This window comes from Haplochromis burtoni, unplaced genomic scaffold (genome assembly GCF_018398535.1).
Source record: "Haplochromis burtoni strain Fernald_Lab_line unplaced genomic scaffold, NCSU_Asbu1 Contig_4, whole genome shotgun sequence".
In the NCBI taxonomy this organism is placed as follows: Eukaryota; Metazoa; Chordata; class Actinopteri; order Cichliformes; family Cichlidae; genus Haplochromis; species Haplochromis burtoni.
This window is the reverse complement of record NW_024582365.1, coordinates 3,296,440-3,313,489: the sequence shown is the minus strand read 5'-3', so window position 1 is coordinate 3,313,489 and position 17,050 is coordinate 3,296,440. Positions and strand designations below refer to the sequence as shown.

The 17,050-nt window shown below is 41.2% G+C and overlaps 1 protein-coding gene and 3 non-coding genes across 4 annotated transcripts; 1 reads left to right on the top strand and 3 right to left on the bottom strand.

Annotated features, from left to right (window-relative positions):
• Window positions 1-372: 372 nt before the first annotated feature.
• Window positions 373-7,235, bottom strand: zgc:153018 (Transmembrane protein 179-like). Its single transcript, XM_005913309.3, has 4 exons — window positions 6,777-7,235; window positions 5,025-5,162; window positions 4,710-4,788; window positions 373-2,700 (listed from the first exon to the last, which is right to left on the bottom strand). Exons 1-4 carry the CDS (start codon window positions 7,097-7,099, stop codon window positions 2,509-2,511), a joined length of 732 nt encoding a protein of 243 aa, XP_005913371.1. The 5' UTR covers window positions 7,100-7,235; the 3' UTR covers window positions 373-2,508.
• A 6,591-nt stretch (window positions 7,236-13,826) lies between these two features.
• On the top strand, window positions 13,827-13,899 carry trnaf-gaa. The gene has a single exon. It is a non-coding gene; the product is annotated as a tRNA-Phe (tRNA).
• An 882-nt stretch (window positions 13,900-14,781) lies between these two features.
• Window positions 14,782-14,854, bottom strand: trnaf-gaa. The gene has a single exon. It is a non-coding gene; the product is annotated as a tRNA-Phe (tRNA).
• Window positions 14,855-16,136: 1,282 nt separating this feature from the next.
• On the bottom strand, window positions 16,137-16,209 carry trnaf-gaa. The gene has a single exon. It is a non-coding gene; the product is annotated as a tRNA-Phe (tRNA).
• Window positions 16,210-17,050: the final 841 nt, after the last annotated feature.

The window sequence follows — 17,050 nt, the reverse complement described above, 5'->3', positions numbered from 1 at the left end:
ATCGAATTTCTTTCACATTGTGATGCTCAGTTTAAACTTCAGCAGGCAATCATGATCATATGATTAGCTGACTGGATATCTGTGTTAAAGAGCAGTTGAATCGGTGTACATAATAAAGTGTCTGGCAGTGGCTGATTGTTGTACTGCTAGACTGGATTCTCTCTTATTGTGCATGGGATGTAAGCTGTGGTCACTGCAGCCCAACACACTTACAGTTAAATAAATGATGTAGAAAATATTTAATAGATATCCAATCTGGCACTCAACACTGTAATTAACATTGTAACCACAATAATATCAAAGTGACTAAAGCAAACAGAAGATGTGTGATCAGGGTGATTGTGCTTTTGTAAATAACAAAAATGAGCAAGGTTCTCTTATAATGACGCTTTTTTATTTGTAAACAACAACAATGCAAAAATGCAAGTGTGAATGAGCACAAACGGTTTTCAGAGGTAAAAAGCAGGACAATGTTCAGCATACAAAAACATTTAATACATCACAAAGCCGCCTCTTTACCTCAGATTTCCACCTCTGCTGTCTGCGTGTCATTACAGCTGCTCGGGTTGACAGAAGTGCAACGACGACTTCATATCAACCCCACTGGGCTCCACATAAATCTGTCTCAAAAAGTCACAAATCAGAGTTTTCCTGCTAATTATACTCTACGTGGATCGTCTGAGAGGATTTGACTGCTTCACTGACGGTCCGAGAGCAGCCGCCTCCACGCAAACAGCATCATGACAGAAATCGTCACAAGATGAGAGGCCGGCAGAGATTTTCCCAATACACAACAGAACATTCAGGTCATGCTCACACAGTGAGCCTGTTTCACGAACACGGTGGCTCAGTCACGCTCTCGCCACATGCTTCACGATGAAAGCATCCGAATATTACACGCAGGACAATACAACGAATTCTCCCTGATGAGGACACGACTGTGCAAAATGTCGAACTCCTGCAGAAACAACCATGCATTGTAAATGTACTTGGAACAAACACCAGGCTGGCTGCTTGTGGTGTCATCAATGATGTGAATGAACAGTGACTCACGAAAATGCGGTGAAAAGACAAAAATAAGCAACAACACTGGTTATTGTTATAATGTGCTTCAGCTGTGAAATCCCTTTTTGTTTGAAGGTACCGGTAGATAAGTTTAGTCCCACTACAGACCAACTCTGTGGACCTACAGACTGCATGTTCCTATCTTATCACTTATTAAGGAAATGTTTTTGCCCATAAATGTCTTCAGTGTTGGATTTGACACAACAACTGTATTCTTCAGTAACTGGTAAATTTTGAATCTATAAAATCCTTCAGTACAAACGTCCCTGACATCATTGCAAACACATTTCATCTCCAATCAAAACCTTTGATCACAAGACAGTCAGCGTGCAGATCCCTTTTACTGAAATTATATTAATGCTCATAAATGAATCGGTGAATCAATAAAGTTCACGTGTTTTCAAAACTTTCAATTCCTAAAAAAAAAAAAAAGAATTTTCCGTGTTATTTTAGGGTTTGTAAGCCATGATTGGGCAGCAAGTCCCTCACATTACAGCCACAGTTTGAGCAGATCCATAGAGTTGTACTCAATCCCATCACCTCAGGATTGTACTATGAAGTGAGACTAAGGTCAGAAAGCTTATGTCGAGCTTACAGTCAGAATTTATAGTGTCTCAAAAGCAGCTCTCCTTTAAACCTGGCAAAATCACAAGCTCAAAACAGCCTGTTTAGCCAAAATTAAAATGCATTACTGTCAGTTACATCCATCTGTGCATTTCTTTTTATCTTGCAAGGCAACAAGATGGAGTATAAATACCTCAAAATAACTATGACTTGTATTCTATATGTCTGCACTAAAGTGAATCCAGACAAAAAACACATTGTGTGCAGTTCCTGTTAAAATTTATGAATCACTTGTATTATTTTTAATACTGAATTTAATTTGGACTTATCTGCCGACGTTGACAGTCAGTGGGTGTTTCAACAGGTCTGAGGACCCTTTTTAAATATGTGAAAGATTTTGTATTTATTGAATTATTATAGGATTTCTTATTTCCTCTTTTTCCTGTGAATTTGTTTGTCGTATAATAAAAAAAAAAAATAATCCAAGTGGTTAAAAGAGGTTTTAAAGATTGTGGAAAAACCTTTAAAATGCAGTAGGCATGATTTCACCGATATTAGTGATGATACTAAGCTGTTAAATAACATTAAGCCATTAAATAAGATAAATTACTTGATAATTAATATTTAAGGACAACACAGATCAGCCAATGTTTTTAAAAAGGTAACATGCATTACAGACATATCTAATTTAAGCCTGAACTCTTTCTATGGTATCTTTGGCATTTCTGTACTGCGTTCTTTTGTTGGTTGATTAATATTACACCTGATGGATTCCTTGGTCAGGCTCATGAGTTGACATCATCGATCGAGACATGAACAAACTGAGGTTTAAATGTGAATACTGGAGGCTTCTTCTGTCAGTACCTCACACACTCTGGGTTAGACTAAGAGGATGGGTGTCACAGGAGGAGGCGAGGGAGAGCCGCTGTCTGATGGACTGTGTCCCAGCAGCATCTCCTTCTCCCGGTGCAGACAAGGCCCGCTGATGTGCTGGCTGTGAGAGTGGTAGAGCCGCAGGAAAGCCAGGATGGAGTGAACCAGCCACAGAGCCGTCACAAGCCACAGCGACGCCTGAGAATGAAGAGAGATGCTTACAGTCACGTATCGAAAAAACACTGAACAGACACATGGTGAAGGATAACGATGCAGAAAGCACCTAAGAAGTTTGTGAAATTCCTGTTTTTTGTTATTCTGTTACTTTGCTTAGGCTGCTGCCCCCGCGACCCGGCCTCGGATAAAGCGGATGAAGATGGATGGATGGATGAGTAATAATTAGCAGATATCTGTGTCTGTGCTTTGCATCTTTACAGGTTATAAATGCAGCTGTTTCAGTTGCTGAATCCATCTTTTTTATCCTTATAATGGAATGTGTGGCTCCAAAAGAACTACCATGGCAAAGGCCAAAACACCAGCATGGAAGGTTCAAAAACATGGGCCCAAAAGGCAGCAGATGACTTTTATATTTATGTGTGATCCACAAATGGTCACTTCTGCCTCCGAATGACCAACATGGCTGAGCTAAAGCAGCGCACACAGGGGAAGCAATTCATTCAACCTTTGTAGTGAGTGGATGCTTCAGACTCTGGTTGCCTAGGTAACCCTCTAATGTATATAGCACACACTCACATGTCCATCTTCCACTCTCATTTTATGCCATTTTTAACAATACATCAGTGAAACAACAGTTATCATCTCAGTATAACGACTGTCAGCAAATTCTTGGAGGTAGATTGGTGAAACTATGGGACCGGAGCTGAGAGAAATGTACAAACAAGTACCGGTAGAAAAACTTAGTTAAGACCCAGCCTATTGTTTCGATCATTTAAAACTCCGGGACAAAGATTCACAGGAGAAATCTAAAAATCAACAATGCGGCTCCAGGAATGTAGGAGTCCAAAAATCAATTTGTAAAAACATACAGTCTGTGTCTTTAACAAACACCACTTCCTGTGAGACTTTTGATTTCAGGGACGAGTCAATAGTTCACTGTGACGACAGCAGGAGAGATGAGAGGGACGCCGTTTTTAGACGGGACAGATTAGAACTGGAAAAACTGAAAAATGACCGTAGCCGAGAGCGTCACCGTGTTTCATCAATATGAGTCGGTTTGTTGCGGGAGTGAACCTCGCACACTCGTTTCATTGTTTCCAAAAGACAGATTAGATCAATCCTGCCCAGGACACTGAATGGAGCTGCAGAAGCTGCTAGAACGGAGGCTGACATCAGCTCTTGTGTCGATCAATGATGTTTTGTAACAAAAACACAAAGCACTGACAACATCAAAGAAACTCCTAAATGCATGCTTTTAATTCCTGGATAAATCTGCAAAACAGACAAGCTTCAGATGAACATGATGCCGAACAAAAGTAGTTTCTTCTGACAGAGGAAACCTGCTTTCCTGTTTCACGCGTCTGCTTTCCTCAAATATCAAATCTGTGACAAAAGATCCGTTGCCATTAGAAACAGCTCACACAACATCACTGCAGCTGACATCGAATCAAACAAAAGGGTGGAAAAAAACCCTGAAATGAGTGACTACAGTGATGTGATCAGGAACAATGTTTACATACAAAACATCCTGTATTTAAGCACAAAACGGGATAAATCTGTAAATACTACTGCAGCTGCTACACTGATGGGAGCTCATGCTGTTATTTTAAAAGGTTCATCTATTAATCAATTACTGTGTTATAGCATTAATGGCCACAGGGGAGGTCTTCATCAGTTGGAAAGTTTTTTAACCTTATGAAAATACAGTTAATTTGGCCATTGGGGTCAGATTAGACTCTTTGCCGGGCTGATTCAGTCCCCTTGGCCTTATGTTTGACACCCCTGTTCTATAATTTCAGATGTCTAATTAGCTTGTTGTCATCATTTTAATATTACTTAAGTTATCCGTCTGAACTGTTAAATAATTATTTTCTTTTTTCTTCATCGTGCTCTACCTCCTTCAGCCTTTCAGAAAAGCAGACAGCCGAACTGTGAAGCTCTTGTTTCAGAGGCCTGGGAGGAAGTCGGTGTCCCTTTTGCGTTCTGGTGTGCGCAACATTTTGGGTTTGCTTGTATTTGAGCATTCCTACCTGCGCCAGACTGAGCTCTGTGAAGAAAGATGAAGTGTCCACGTCCAGGTAAAGCGGCACAGACTGGGACTCTGCACAGCTGAATTCAAAACAAACAAGAATAGATGAGAAAAGGACCTGAAGATATGCTCAAACAAGATGACAGCTACACACACGCTTTAAAAACACACATTTTAACATCAACCCTGAATCATTTTCTTTTTAAAATCACACATGGAGCAACAAAAGAAAAGTCTGGAAATGTGCAGGCCTCTCGATGTCAAACTGAGCAGGCATCCATCCACAACGCCAAAGGGGCGTCTGCGTTAGATGTACCTGAATGGCTGTGTGTCGTTTTCTGTCACAACGTCGCACCAGGAGCTGAGTCCTAGTGACAAGATGACACTGGCTCCTCCAGACAGGAAGAACACGCACACGCTCAGCAGGACCGTGAGGAAGGACGAAAACAGAGTGCTGGGCAGAAACAGAGAGAGAGAGATGGCCATCAGACACACAGAGAGCTGAGGCTTAAGGCCAACGTTGGAGCAAATGCACGATTAATTTATAATATCAACTGCAGCTACCTTGAACATCCCCTCTTTCTGCTGCTTCAGTTATCACAGTAATGTTTTTATTTCTACAGATTTCCTCAACAGATACAGACGAACAGTATATACAGTACTGCACAAAAGTCTTGAAACACCCCTCATCGCTTTACATTGTACAAGTAAATTGGGAAATGGATAAAACTATTTATGGAAACATCGGTAAACATACATGGAAATACAGTATATAAGCCAAAAACCATACAATCTGAACAAGCTTGTAAGTCAACCAGGACAACCTTAACTCTCTTTCAGTAGTCTTAAAATTACATCTGCTGTAAAAGTAACACAGCATTTCAGAAAAGGAACATCATACCAACAGTAAAATACGGTGGTATTGTGGTGGTTTGCAGCTGTTTTGCAACAGAACAATGTTAGCAAAACTCTCTGAACTTAAATCGTAAGAAATAAATGTGTAGTTCTGTTAGCTCCTTGTCCATTTTCCTTTACTGTGGATCCACTGTAAAATTTAATCTAATAAAATTGAATTGTTTATTACTTATTCACACTGGTCTAGTAACCCAGAGGCTAGGCCTTTATCATTGGGAAAAGCTATAAAACGTATGAAAACAAAGCTAAATGTCCAAAATTTATGCCAAACTTCACATTATGCAAAGCTGTCCAGAGGGCCATACTGGAGTCTCTGCCTGGCCAAATACCACCCACGGGCCTTATGTTTGACACCCCTGCTATGACTACTGTGATAACTGCAGTTTGTTTTTGTAGGTCATGTGACCCACAGGTTTGGTTTAGAAAGGCCCAGCAGCTGGTTGACATCAGGGGCCTGAGCATGACTCAGAGGTGTGTCAAACCCGCACCTCCGGGGTCAGAACCGGCCGGCAGAAGGTCCACTTTGGCCCACCTGATGAAAAGTGTGAAAGCTGCAGCTGAGACCTTGTTTATTTTTTTCCTTTGACTTAATGTAGGTGATGCTCCCGGTGTGGAGAGGCAGTACCAGCATTTCTATAATGAAACGTTGAGAATTTTCTTCACATGTAGGCAAGCTGATTCATAAAGACCTAAAATACTGTTGTTGTTGTTTAAGTAAACTCGTTATTCTTAAGAGCTCTCAAAGTGTTTCTTTCTTCTCCTGTTTCTTTACACTAACATTTAGCATGTTTTTTTGGGGGAGGGGGTCAAAAAAAATCACTAGAATAAAGGATGCAGATATATTCAGAACATTTTCTCCTCTCCTTAACATGGCCGACAGCCTTATGTGCTGGTGGATACGCTGACTGATCATCCACACCACATGACTGCGTCCGTTTCTGCATGCGTCCGTTTCTGCATGCATCCGTTTATGTATGCCTTCATCTATTTTAATGCGTTTGCAGGATCTCCAAGTACCACCGGACTACTGTGGCACCATGCAGCATTATCTTTCTGCAGAACATAACCAAATGTAGGTCAGTAGTGTTGTACCCGCCCTTCTCTGAGTTTTGAGACGTATGGAGGGGTGGGTGTGTGCTGCAGGGAGACTCACTCGTCATGTTGTCCATGCAGATAGAAGAGGCACCTCCAGCCCTGCGCAGCTCCGTACAGCACCGTGAAAATGCCCACAAAAGTGGCGAACTGGCAGGCTGCCGGCGGCCCCCACTGTTGCACCACCAGGTGATCCACGACTCCCGTCGTGCCCGTCGGCTCCACCTGCTCATCCGTCCTCCAGTATCCACTGGAAAAGAGGGCGCAGCGGCCTTTGAAAGCGGAACCGTTCAGAGCCATCGGGACCACCACCAGCAAGCCCGCCGCTACCGAGAGGGCGTGAGCCGTGCAGTGCGCCAGCAGTAGCCGCCGGTCCAGCTCCATGACGCAGTACGAACACCAGATACACGGTTAGAGTACCCACGCTGAAAGAAGCAGATATCAGCACATCCCACTGTCTGTCTGCTGTACTGACCCCGTTACGGGTATTTAAAGGAGCAGGGCGGGGACCGAGCCGTCGCTCCCACCGTTACACAACCCGCACGTACTGCCAGAGAGGAGGGGGACACACAGAGGGCTCACTCCGCCAAAAAAATCCAGGAACCAAGCAAGAGAAAACGCATCGCTGTAATCATGCCTGCATTTCAGCACAAACACTGAATGCAAAGCTGCTGCTGTTCTTTCTTATCTTAAAAAAATACTTTTTTTTTTCTTTATTCTTTCTGCCTGTCAATTCCGCTTCGCCATTTTACACACGCACTTGTTCATATAGAAACCTAAATAGCTATAGAGATAGATAGATATAGAGCTCGTCCTGGACAAGCAAGGATGTTTGGCATTTAACTCCTGATTCGGATTCTCGCAAGATCTACTAGACATGACGGGTATTTAAACAATTACACAAAATAAAATTATCACACATTATTATCATTTCCACCTCCACGTTTCTATTCTTGGACTCTGCTTTGCATGACTCACTGTTTGACATAGCTCCTATCCTTGATTTAAGGTCACCCTCCCTTTAAACCAACTTTTTTAATGATTGACTGTCTGCCTCTAACACAATCATATCCATATCATATCACATCTTCCCGCAGCCGATACGGTCTCTCAATCACACCACCACACAGTACTGACCCACACATGGTTCTTACACACACACTGGACTTTCTGGACTTTGTTTTTGCACAACACTGGTCACTATATTCTTCATTTCCGGTTAATACTTGTACAGCTGCTGTTATTGTGTATATATTTATTTAGATTTAGATTTCTTCATACATTCTTATATAGTTCTATATTGTGTATTTTGTTGTACAGTTATTTTATTTTCAACTTTAATTTATATATTTTATCTTATTCTCCCAGTTAAATTTACCCTTCATTCTAATTTGTGTTGTACAGTTATTTCATTTTTAACCTTAATTTATATTTTATTCCTTCCTAGTTAAATTTACCCTTTTTAATTTTTCATATTTATTTCCTATCTTATTCATAGCCTTTCCTTTTTTGTTTTCTTTAGGTCACGAGCAGTTGTCCAAGCATTTCACTACATATCGTACTGTGTATGACTGTGTACGTGACAAATAAAATTTGAATTTGAATTTGATTTATATAGCCAAAAGTAGAAAAAATTGTCACAAACTGTGTTTAGACCTGAGCTTTTGGCTCACATGAACTAACCCAGAGAAATTTGAATAATTAGTTTGAATGCTATTTTTATTCAGTTCATTTTTTGCAGGTTATCTCCTTCAAGTTAGAAAAATATTCAAGCACCATTAGAGTTCTCATCTTTTAGACATGTGTGCTTCTATTTTTGTTATTTATAACTTCTTCTTCTTCTTTTTTTTAAATTGTCAACTTTATTCAGGGGAAATTTATAAAATATTTCAATGGGGAGACTCTTCCAATTCTCATTCAACGTACTCCTCTTTCAACTCTAACTACTTCCACATAAGTGAACCAACAGACACCATTCAAACTTTAAAACTTCATTGGGAAGAATGTCAGGCATTGGTGGAGTTTCAGAAGGGGGTTTAAAGATCTAGAAAATGTGGTTTTTTGCTACATCGGCAATTGTAATGAGCATCACTGGTGTAAAGTTTGCAACGTTAGTGAGCAGAATTTCAGGTGAATATTTCTCTCTGATCTCCCTCAGGATGCTCTGGGCCACGATCTGATCTCTGATGGAGTGAGAGAAGACGGCCCGGCTTTCCATTGCTGTGATAGTTTTGGAGACTCGATCCAAAGTGGCCTTTGTGACACTGGTGAAGAGTATGCTCATACAGTATGCTTAGGCCATGTTTAAGAAGAGGCGAGGAGGAAGCTCCCAGAAGCCCTGCAGGATGTGGGGAACTGCCTCTATCACCACATCCTGTGCGGTGAGCAGTTTGAAGCTATGCTCTACCTGCTGGGTGTTCTATGAATAAAGTTATAAGAATGATCTTTTAAACATATATATTGAAAGACTATAGCTGGACTGTCAACAATTGTATGTCAGATGTGACTCACTGAAATTTAGGAGGTTTGGCAGTTTAAGGAGCATCTGGGCTTGAAACTCTATGTCCCTCCTTTTATTAATGACATTCACTGCCCACACCTGAAACAGAAAAGTCATTTACGTTGCAGATTTTTTAAGATGTTACGTGAACATAATGAAAAAAGAAATCTCCAAATTACTACAAGTCTTCTAGTCTTACCAGTGTCAAAAGAGGATTGGCTTCTTTTAAAAATCCTTCAATTCAAACTCCCAAAGCCTTCAAAAGAAAACCAATACTTTAATATCAGTATTATTAAACAAAACCTATTACAAATGGGGTAAATAAATAGAATGTACATGACTTAAATTAAATTAAACAAGTAAAAATAAAAGAATAAAAAGAATTAAAGCAAAACAAGCACAATTTAAATACATCTTTTTATTATATCATAAAAAGACTTTAACTTGGCTTTCTTTATGTATTCAAACGGCACAACAGATATCTAATGACATTAAAGTGTCTCAGTAATAACATAGTGCGGTAAACTGGATTAGTGATTTTCTCAGATTACTGATCAATAGGCAGCCTCGATCTAATTATTATAACACAAAGGTTCAAAAAGCAGCAGCCACAGTCGATTTGACAACAGGAGTGAGACATCTAACGGATAAACGATCTGCAAATTTGTGGATCAGTGACGAAAGAGGGCGACGTCATCCGTTTGATCCCTTTAAATCAGATGGCGAATAAGAGGCTGTAACGATCACCCTGCAGAGGGAATGATCTTTCTGATTTATCTGTCAGATGTGTGATCGATGAGCTCATCGGCGGATATTTCGGGCTCTGCGCAGAAATCCTCATTAAATAACACCACATGTGTGACGATGTAAATCGTCTTTGAACTTTACTTTAGACTTGTAAATTTGGAGTTTTTATTTTTGCTTTCTGTAGCTCCTGCTGAGTGATTATGTAAGACTAATTAGCTCAAGGGAGATGAACATTTTTCAGTGTTGGAAGTAAGTCATGCCGATTTCATTGCAAACACCACAGGAATGCAATTTACTGCGCATAAAGAAGCTGGTGAGATAAGACAGCAGTGGTGTTGTGGGTTTAGAGAGGGATTCACTGTATCTTACACGTCTTTTAAATGCCCCCACAGGGGTCCAAACTGGATGCTTCAGTCTGGCAGAGGGGAATGTGGGGTGGGGCCGGTGACATTCCTCTCCTCTGTACAAGCCCCGCTGCCTCAGATTGCTGATAAACCAAAGCATATTTTCCTAAAATTAGCTCAAGTTATGTCGAGAAGGCTTCAGTTCACACCAACTAAGAGCAGAAGATTAAAGCGGAACCAAAAACAACTGAGAGAATCTACAAAGAAAAGGCAGGGGTAACACATTAGATTTTGTTGTTGTCAATTTAATGACTACAAGAGCACCTAAAAAAAATAAGGAAGACAAAAACTTAATTCTTGCACTCTTCCAACTTTTACTGCACATCAGCCCATAATTGAAACTGTAAACCGCAAATGCACTAGTATATTGCCTAATATAACTAATTATAATATAATATAATATAATATAATATAATATAATATAATATAATATAATATAATATAATATAAAACAAATAAACCATCAAAGGAATATCAGAATCAGAATACTTTATTAATCCCGAAGGAAATTAGGGTTACAGCAGGCAGCACACCAATTGTGCATGCACACTTACAAAGGAACCTTCTGACCAACTTTACACAAACATCACATTGGGGAGACATGTCAGAAAGGTAGGCTGATAGGAAAAAAACAACGAAAATACATAACATGAGGTAAGAGGGGGAGAAAAAAAACTCCACTCAGACTGAGCTCCTAGTGGGAGAACAGTTTGATAACAGAAAAAACACCTCAGCACAAAAGCACATGACTATCAATACACCATAGAAACACAAGACAAGCAACAGGGGCGGGTAAAGGGTAAGAGAGAGCCGGTGTAGACAGCGCATCCGGTCCTGCAGCATGTCTGCGCTGGTCCAGTCGACTGCCATCTTCCCCGGTAGGGCACAAGCATCGAAGGCGTTTGGAAAGGGAGGGGGGATCAGTGTGTGCATATCAGTGTATGTGTGTGTGTGTCCAGAGTTCAGCTGAGACAGTGTCCTTCGCCCAGCCAGTAAACAGTCTTCCAGCCAACCCAGGTGGCCTTGCATGGAATGGGGGGAACAGTCTAAACACAGTCGTTATCAGGGTGTTTTGTTCAGCTCCAGCCTTGAGGCCGCAGCTGGCGCCGAAGGGGTCTCTGCATGAAGTGATGATGGTTTTTACTTTAGTGCGAACAACTCATATGAATTTCAAAGCTGTTCTAACAGTCCAACACTGTCTCTCAATCTCCCGTTGGAGAGCCGTCTGACCCAAGACTTTGTGGACTGGTGCCAGCTGAACTACCTCCAGATCAACGCCAGTAAAACCAAGGAACTGGTGGTAGACTTCCGCAGGCACAAGCATTCTCCACTGCAACCACTGAACATCCAAGGTATGGACATTGAGGCTGTGGACAGCTACAGGTACCTTGGTGTTCATCTGAACAACAGACTGGACTGGACTCATAACTCAGACGCCCTCTACAGGAAAGGGCAGAGCAGGCTGTACCTGCTGCGGAGACTCAGGTCGTTTGGAGTGGAGGGCCCACTCCTGAAGACCTTCTATGACTCTGTTGTGGCTTCTGCTATCTTTTATGGTGTGGTCTGCTGGGGCGGCAGCATCTCTGCTGGGGACAGGAAGAGACTGAACAGGGTGATCCGAAGGGCCAGCTCTGTTCTAGGATGCCCTCTGGACCCAGTGGAGGTGGTGAGTGACAGGAGAACGGCGGCTAAGCTGTCATCCCTGTTGGACAACATCTCCCACCCCATGCAGCAGACTGTGACAGCACTGAGCAGCTCCTTCAGTGGGAGACTGCGGCACCCACGGTGTGGGACGGAGAGATTTCGCAGGTCTTTCCTCCCCACTGCTGTCAGACTCCATAATAAAGACTTTAACTGATCAAGCACACACATCCATACATATGCAATAATACTAAGTGCAATAATCCTTTCTGTCATCGTTGTATTTTTACTCAGTTGTATATAGTATTTGTATTCTATTTTTATCTTATTGTATATTTATTTTATTTTATTCTACTGTATATAGTATTTTATTCTATTCTGTACAGTTGTGTACTGTATTTATTCTTATTGTATTCTAATTTTTGCCTCATAACTTTTGCACTGTCCACTTCCTGCTGTGACAAAACAAATTTCCCACGTGTGGGACTAATAAAGGTTATCTTATCTTATCTTATTATTGCACTTGTTCAATAGGGGCTCTTGTGGGGTGATTGTGGCTCAAGAGTTGGCAGGTTGTCTTGTAATTGGAAGGTTGCTGGTTTGAGCCCCACCTTGGACAGTCTTAGTTGTTGTGTCCTTGGACAAGCCACTTCACCCGTTGCCTACTGGTGGTGGTCAGAGGGCCCGATGGTGTCAGTGTCTGGCAGCCTTGCCTCTGTCAGTGTGCCCCAGGGCAGCTGTGGCTATAATGTAGCTTGCTATCTCCTGTGTGTGAATGGGTGGATGACTGAATGTAGTGTAAAGTGCTATACAAATACAGGCCATTTACCTGGGGGTTAAATGTGCACCTCTTGGTTTTACAACTGAAGAAGCTTCTTGGATGAGAGGTTTCATTTCATCTCTCATCCAAGTGACTTCTTCAGTCTCAGCTCCCTGCAAGTTTCTCCACCCTTATAAACTGTACATTTGCATAATGACTGAAGCTTACACCACTGGCGAACAATGGGCTGCATCATTAATATCTAAATTGCCATGACCATGATCCACAACCACTGATAAAAGACCATTTATTAATGACCATTGTTTCAATTGCCATGAGTACCATTTTCAAACCTCCGCTCAAACCAGCAGTCCTCCTTGTCTAGGTTTGGGGTTAGGGTTAGTGTGTACATCCTCATCATTGAAAGAGTGGCCACTGGCCCATAGGTGTCCTGGCCTGAAGAGTTAGGTCTTCTGTGTTGTGCCAGACGCGTAGCCAGAGGTTGTTTGGTTTCTCTGATGTATAAATAAAAGAAATCCTCCTGGCACTTAACACTATATTAATCTGTTTGTGCTGAGGGACCTGATCGTTGAGGTGGACCAATTTTTGGCACAACATGGGGTTTGGGGTTTGAAAGCCACACAGAGATGTAGTGTTTAGAGAAAATGCATCTTGCCTTTTCCGATTCTCCTGACACATAAAGGATCACTAAAGGTTTTCGCTCAGGCTGCAATTGTCTTTCTTCTGTCCTGGATCCCTTGGAGCATTTTCTAGGTGCCTTCCCAGCTTTGACAAACGTCCAGCTGGGATAACCACATTTGCTCAGGGCCTTCTTGATGTGATGTTTTTCTGCTTCCCTGGCCGCTGTGTCTGTGGGGATGGTGTTCGCTCTATATTTTAGCGTCCTGATGATACCCAGTTTGTGCTCCAGTGGATGTTGAGAGTCAAACCTTAAATAATGAACGGTATGCATTGGTTTAAGGTACAGATCAGCTTTTAAATGGCCCCCATTACTGATGGAAATCTCACTGTCACTTGCACTACTTATATCAGTGTCAAGCCGAAATAGCTCAGTAGGGAGAGCGTCAGACTGAAGATCTGAAGGTCCCTGGTTCAATCCCGGGTTTCGGCAATGGTTTCCTTTATGTTGACCCTAAATTACTGCTTGGCATTTAACACAACACAGGTGTGGCAGAAATCCTTAGGCAGCTGAATTCATAGAAAAGAACAAACAAACTTCTAGCTGTTGAAAAGTGAGGACACTGGAAAAGCCTTATACTGGGATTGCATATAAAGCGTCATCTGATGGTCGGGTTTCTCTCTGATATTGTAGGTCTTTACCTTATTAAAGTACCTTGAGGTCACGGTTATTGCAAATCCACTAAGGTACTATTAGGTGACACGAGCATAATAGTAGTATCCTGCCCAAATAGCTAAGTTGGGAGACTTGGTGTAGGTCTAGTGTAGTATTTTTTTTTTCTAACTACTTCAGACAATCTATAACCCTCTTCCTGTAACCGCTTTCTGGGCTCATAAATATTTTCGTCACTGAGCAGTGATATCATTTTCTCATGATAGTCTTTCTGGTTTAGCAAAACCATGCACCTACCTTCAACTGCCGGAAGAATGATAATATGGTTGTCATTACTAAGCGATGTGAGTGCCTTCCTCTCCTCCATACTAATGTTGGCGCCTTTGCATTACAGAGAAAGGCAGAAACTTCCATCCACAATGTTTCCAACACACAACAAGTGGGTCAAAGTACATTTGTTGCCTGGTCTTAGTCTTTTTCAGTGTGTGAATGTGTGGATGACTGAATGTGTAAAGCGCTTTGGGGTCCTTAGGGACTAGAAAAGCGCTATACAAATACAGGCCATTACCATTTTCATGCTGTGCTAGACGAGCCTTCTTATGTGCTGTTTGCTCATACTCACGTACCAGCTTGATAAAGTGGGTTAAAGGGAATCTCACAATGCTAAAGAGTATTTGAGGGTTTCCGATTAAGATTAACAATTGCCGAAACCCGGGATTGAACCAGGGACCTTCAGATCTTCAGTCTGACGCTCTCCCAACTGAGCTATTTCGGCCACAATCTGCGCCCATAGTGCCACACACTCCAATCAGAGATAAGATTGCAATCAACCAAGCCAATCAGTCATGCTGGTGTGGGACAATAAAACAACTTTACTTTATTTATATAGCACATTTAATAACAACAAAATGTTGGCCAAAGTGTTGTACAAAGATAAAATATTGTTCTATTACTGGGCTTCACATATAAAATTCATGACATGCCGGCTAGCTGACAGTGTTAATCCCCCTACATGGTTGCAACTGGAGCAGGAAGCTTGTCAGCCTTATTGCATAGGAGTTATACCGGTGTCTCTCTTGCCCACGGATAAGTCTATGTATGACGGCAATGTGGTGATACACAGCACCATATGTATTGTTGAGCAGATTAAACTACACTTTAATTTGAAGTCTTTATCCTCTATCATGCCCATTTCAGGCAATCCATCTTTTAAACCATCTATTGTAGACAATACATTTTGACTTTGGAAACAGGTAGGACTTTGTACAATCAGTAATCTATACTGGGAGGGTGTCTTTGCCATTATCAAGCAGTTACAAGAGATATACAAACTACCAGGGAGAGACTTTCAGACACCAGTAGATAAGAGACTATGTCAGTAAATACGTACAGAGCTTTGAGAGTCTTAACAATTCCTTTCTTGATAAATGTCTCCAACTTTCACCTTTTAGTGAGAAATGTATTTTTTACATCTATCAGAGTCTAATGTCAATGAGCCCTGTGAACTTGTTCTTTATCAAGTCTAAATGGGAAGAGGAGTTAGGAAGAAGGTTTGGAGAATCCATAAATGCAAGACAGTGCTTAACTTAATTCAAATCTCTATATCGTCTACACTTCTCAAGAGAAAAGTTAAATAAATTATACCCTGAGGTCTCTCCTATCTGTTTGAAATGCTCCCTAGCTAAAGATAAGTTAAGCCATAGTTTTGTTTTTTGTGACAAGGTTAAAAAATATTGGGCTGACATCTTTGATTCAGTGTCTCAAATTTCTTGATTCAGGTGAGGACATCCCAAAAAGTTGATTCTGTTCCTCTGTAGTGTTTTCAGTGGGAGAAATGTTTCGTCACTCATCCAAGTGACTTTTTCAGTCTCGTTTGACTTCAGTCATATTAGCCCACAAAAAAACTTTTAAAAATCACCAGCACAAGCATGACCTTGAACATTTGAAGTTAAATAGCCTGTGTGGGGGAAAGCATTGTCATGTTGGAGGACAGAGTTTGGTGTCAGATGGTTGCAGAATTTCATCTAAAATCTGGATGACAATCAAAGCAAAAATATTGCCGAAACCCGGGATTGAACCAGGGACCTTCAGAGCTTCAGTCTGACGCTCTCCCAACTGAGCTATTTCGGCTATGCTGTGCAATGAAAGGTGGTGCCACTGATGCTAAATATTATTAGCTGGTACTCAAACAGCAGTCAGACCAGCATGTCTGGCATCAAGAACATGCCACTTTCTATCACCTTTCTTCTTTATCTTCAGTTTAAACGCCTCTATGGGGCCAAGCATCTTGGAGGATATAAGTTTGGCGTCAGACTGTGTGGGTTCTTGGTCATCGAGGTGATGGTAGTCTAAGGAGGTTATAAATAAAGCAATTGGACTTGTTGAAGTTTCTTGAAGACATTTCACCTCTCATCCAAGAAGCTTCTTCAGTTGTAAAACCAAAAAGGTGTAGAGTCCCAGGTATTTAACCCCTAGTGGTAGTTGTCCATTCAAAAATGGCGTAGGTCATTATGAGCAGGCATCTTACATGAGGTGATATCAATGAGTCACATGACAGGGTGAAGCAAGTCACATGCAGCATGTGGTTCTATAGAAGCAAACATAATGGACACTGAAACCAGTGTTTACCAGTTTGTCAGACAGGAATGCACTGACTGATAAACTGCAGCCTGATACCAACGTTGTTTAAAATGACATGATAGTAAACACCACTGATATTATTTTGATGATTTATTTGTTTGGGGGTTTTTTTTCCCCTCTTTGTGCCAGGAAAATAAAGACATCAATATATTAGTTATATTAGGCAATATATTCATGTATTAGTACTTTGCAGTTTTATTTATGTGCCGATGTGCAGTAAAGGTGGGGAGAGTGCAAAGATGGAAAGAACTGACTGTTAGTTTTAGTACTTTTGTGGTGGTTTTATGGCTTGTTTTGTGAGTTGTTTTGTCTTTCTTGATATATTTTAAAT

Coding starts and splice junctions, on each gene's coding strand:
- zgc:153018 (XM_005913309.3), bottom strand. CDS start 7,099: ATGGAGCTGGACCGGCGGCTACTGCTGGCGCACTGCACGGCTCACGCC. Junction 5,163..6,776: donor CTGCATGGACAACATGACGA/GTGAGTCTCCCT, acceptor GTTTCTGCCCAG/CACTCTGTTTTCGTCCTTCC. Junction 2,701..4,709: donor CAGAGCTCAGTCTGGCGCAG/GTAGGAATGCTC, acceptor CTTCATTCTCAG/GCGTCGCTGTGGCTTGTGAC.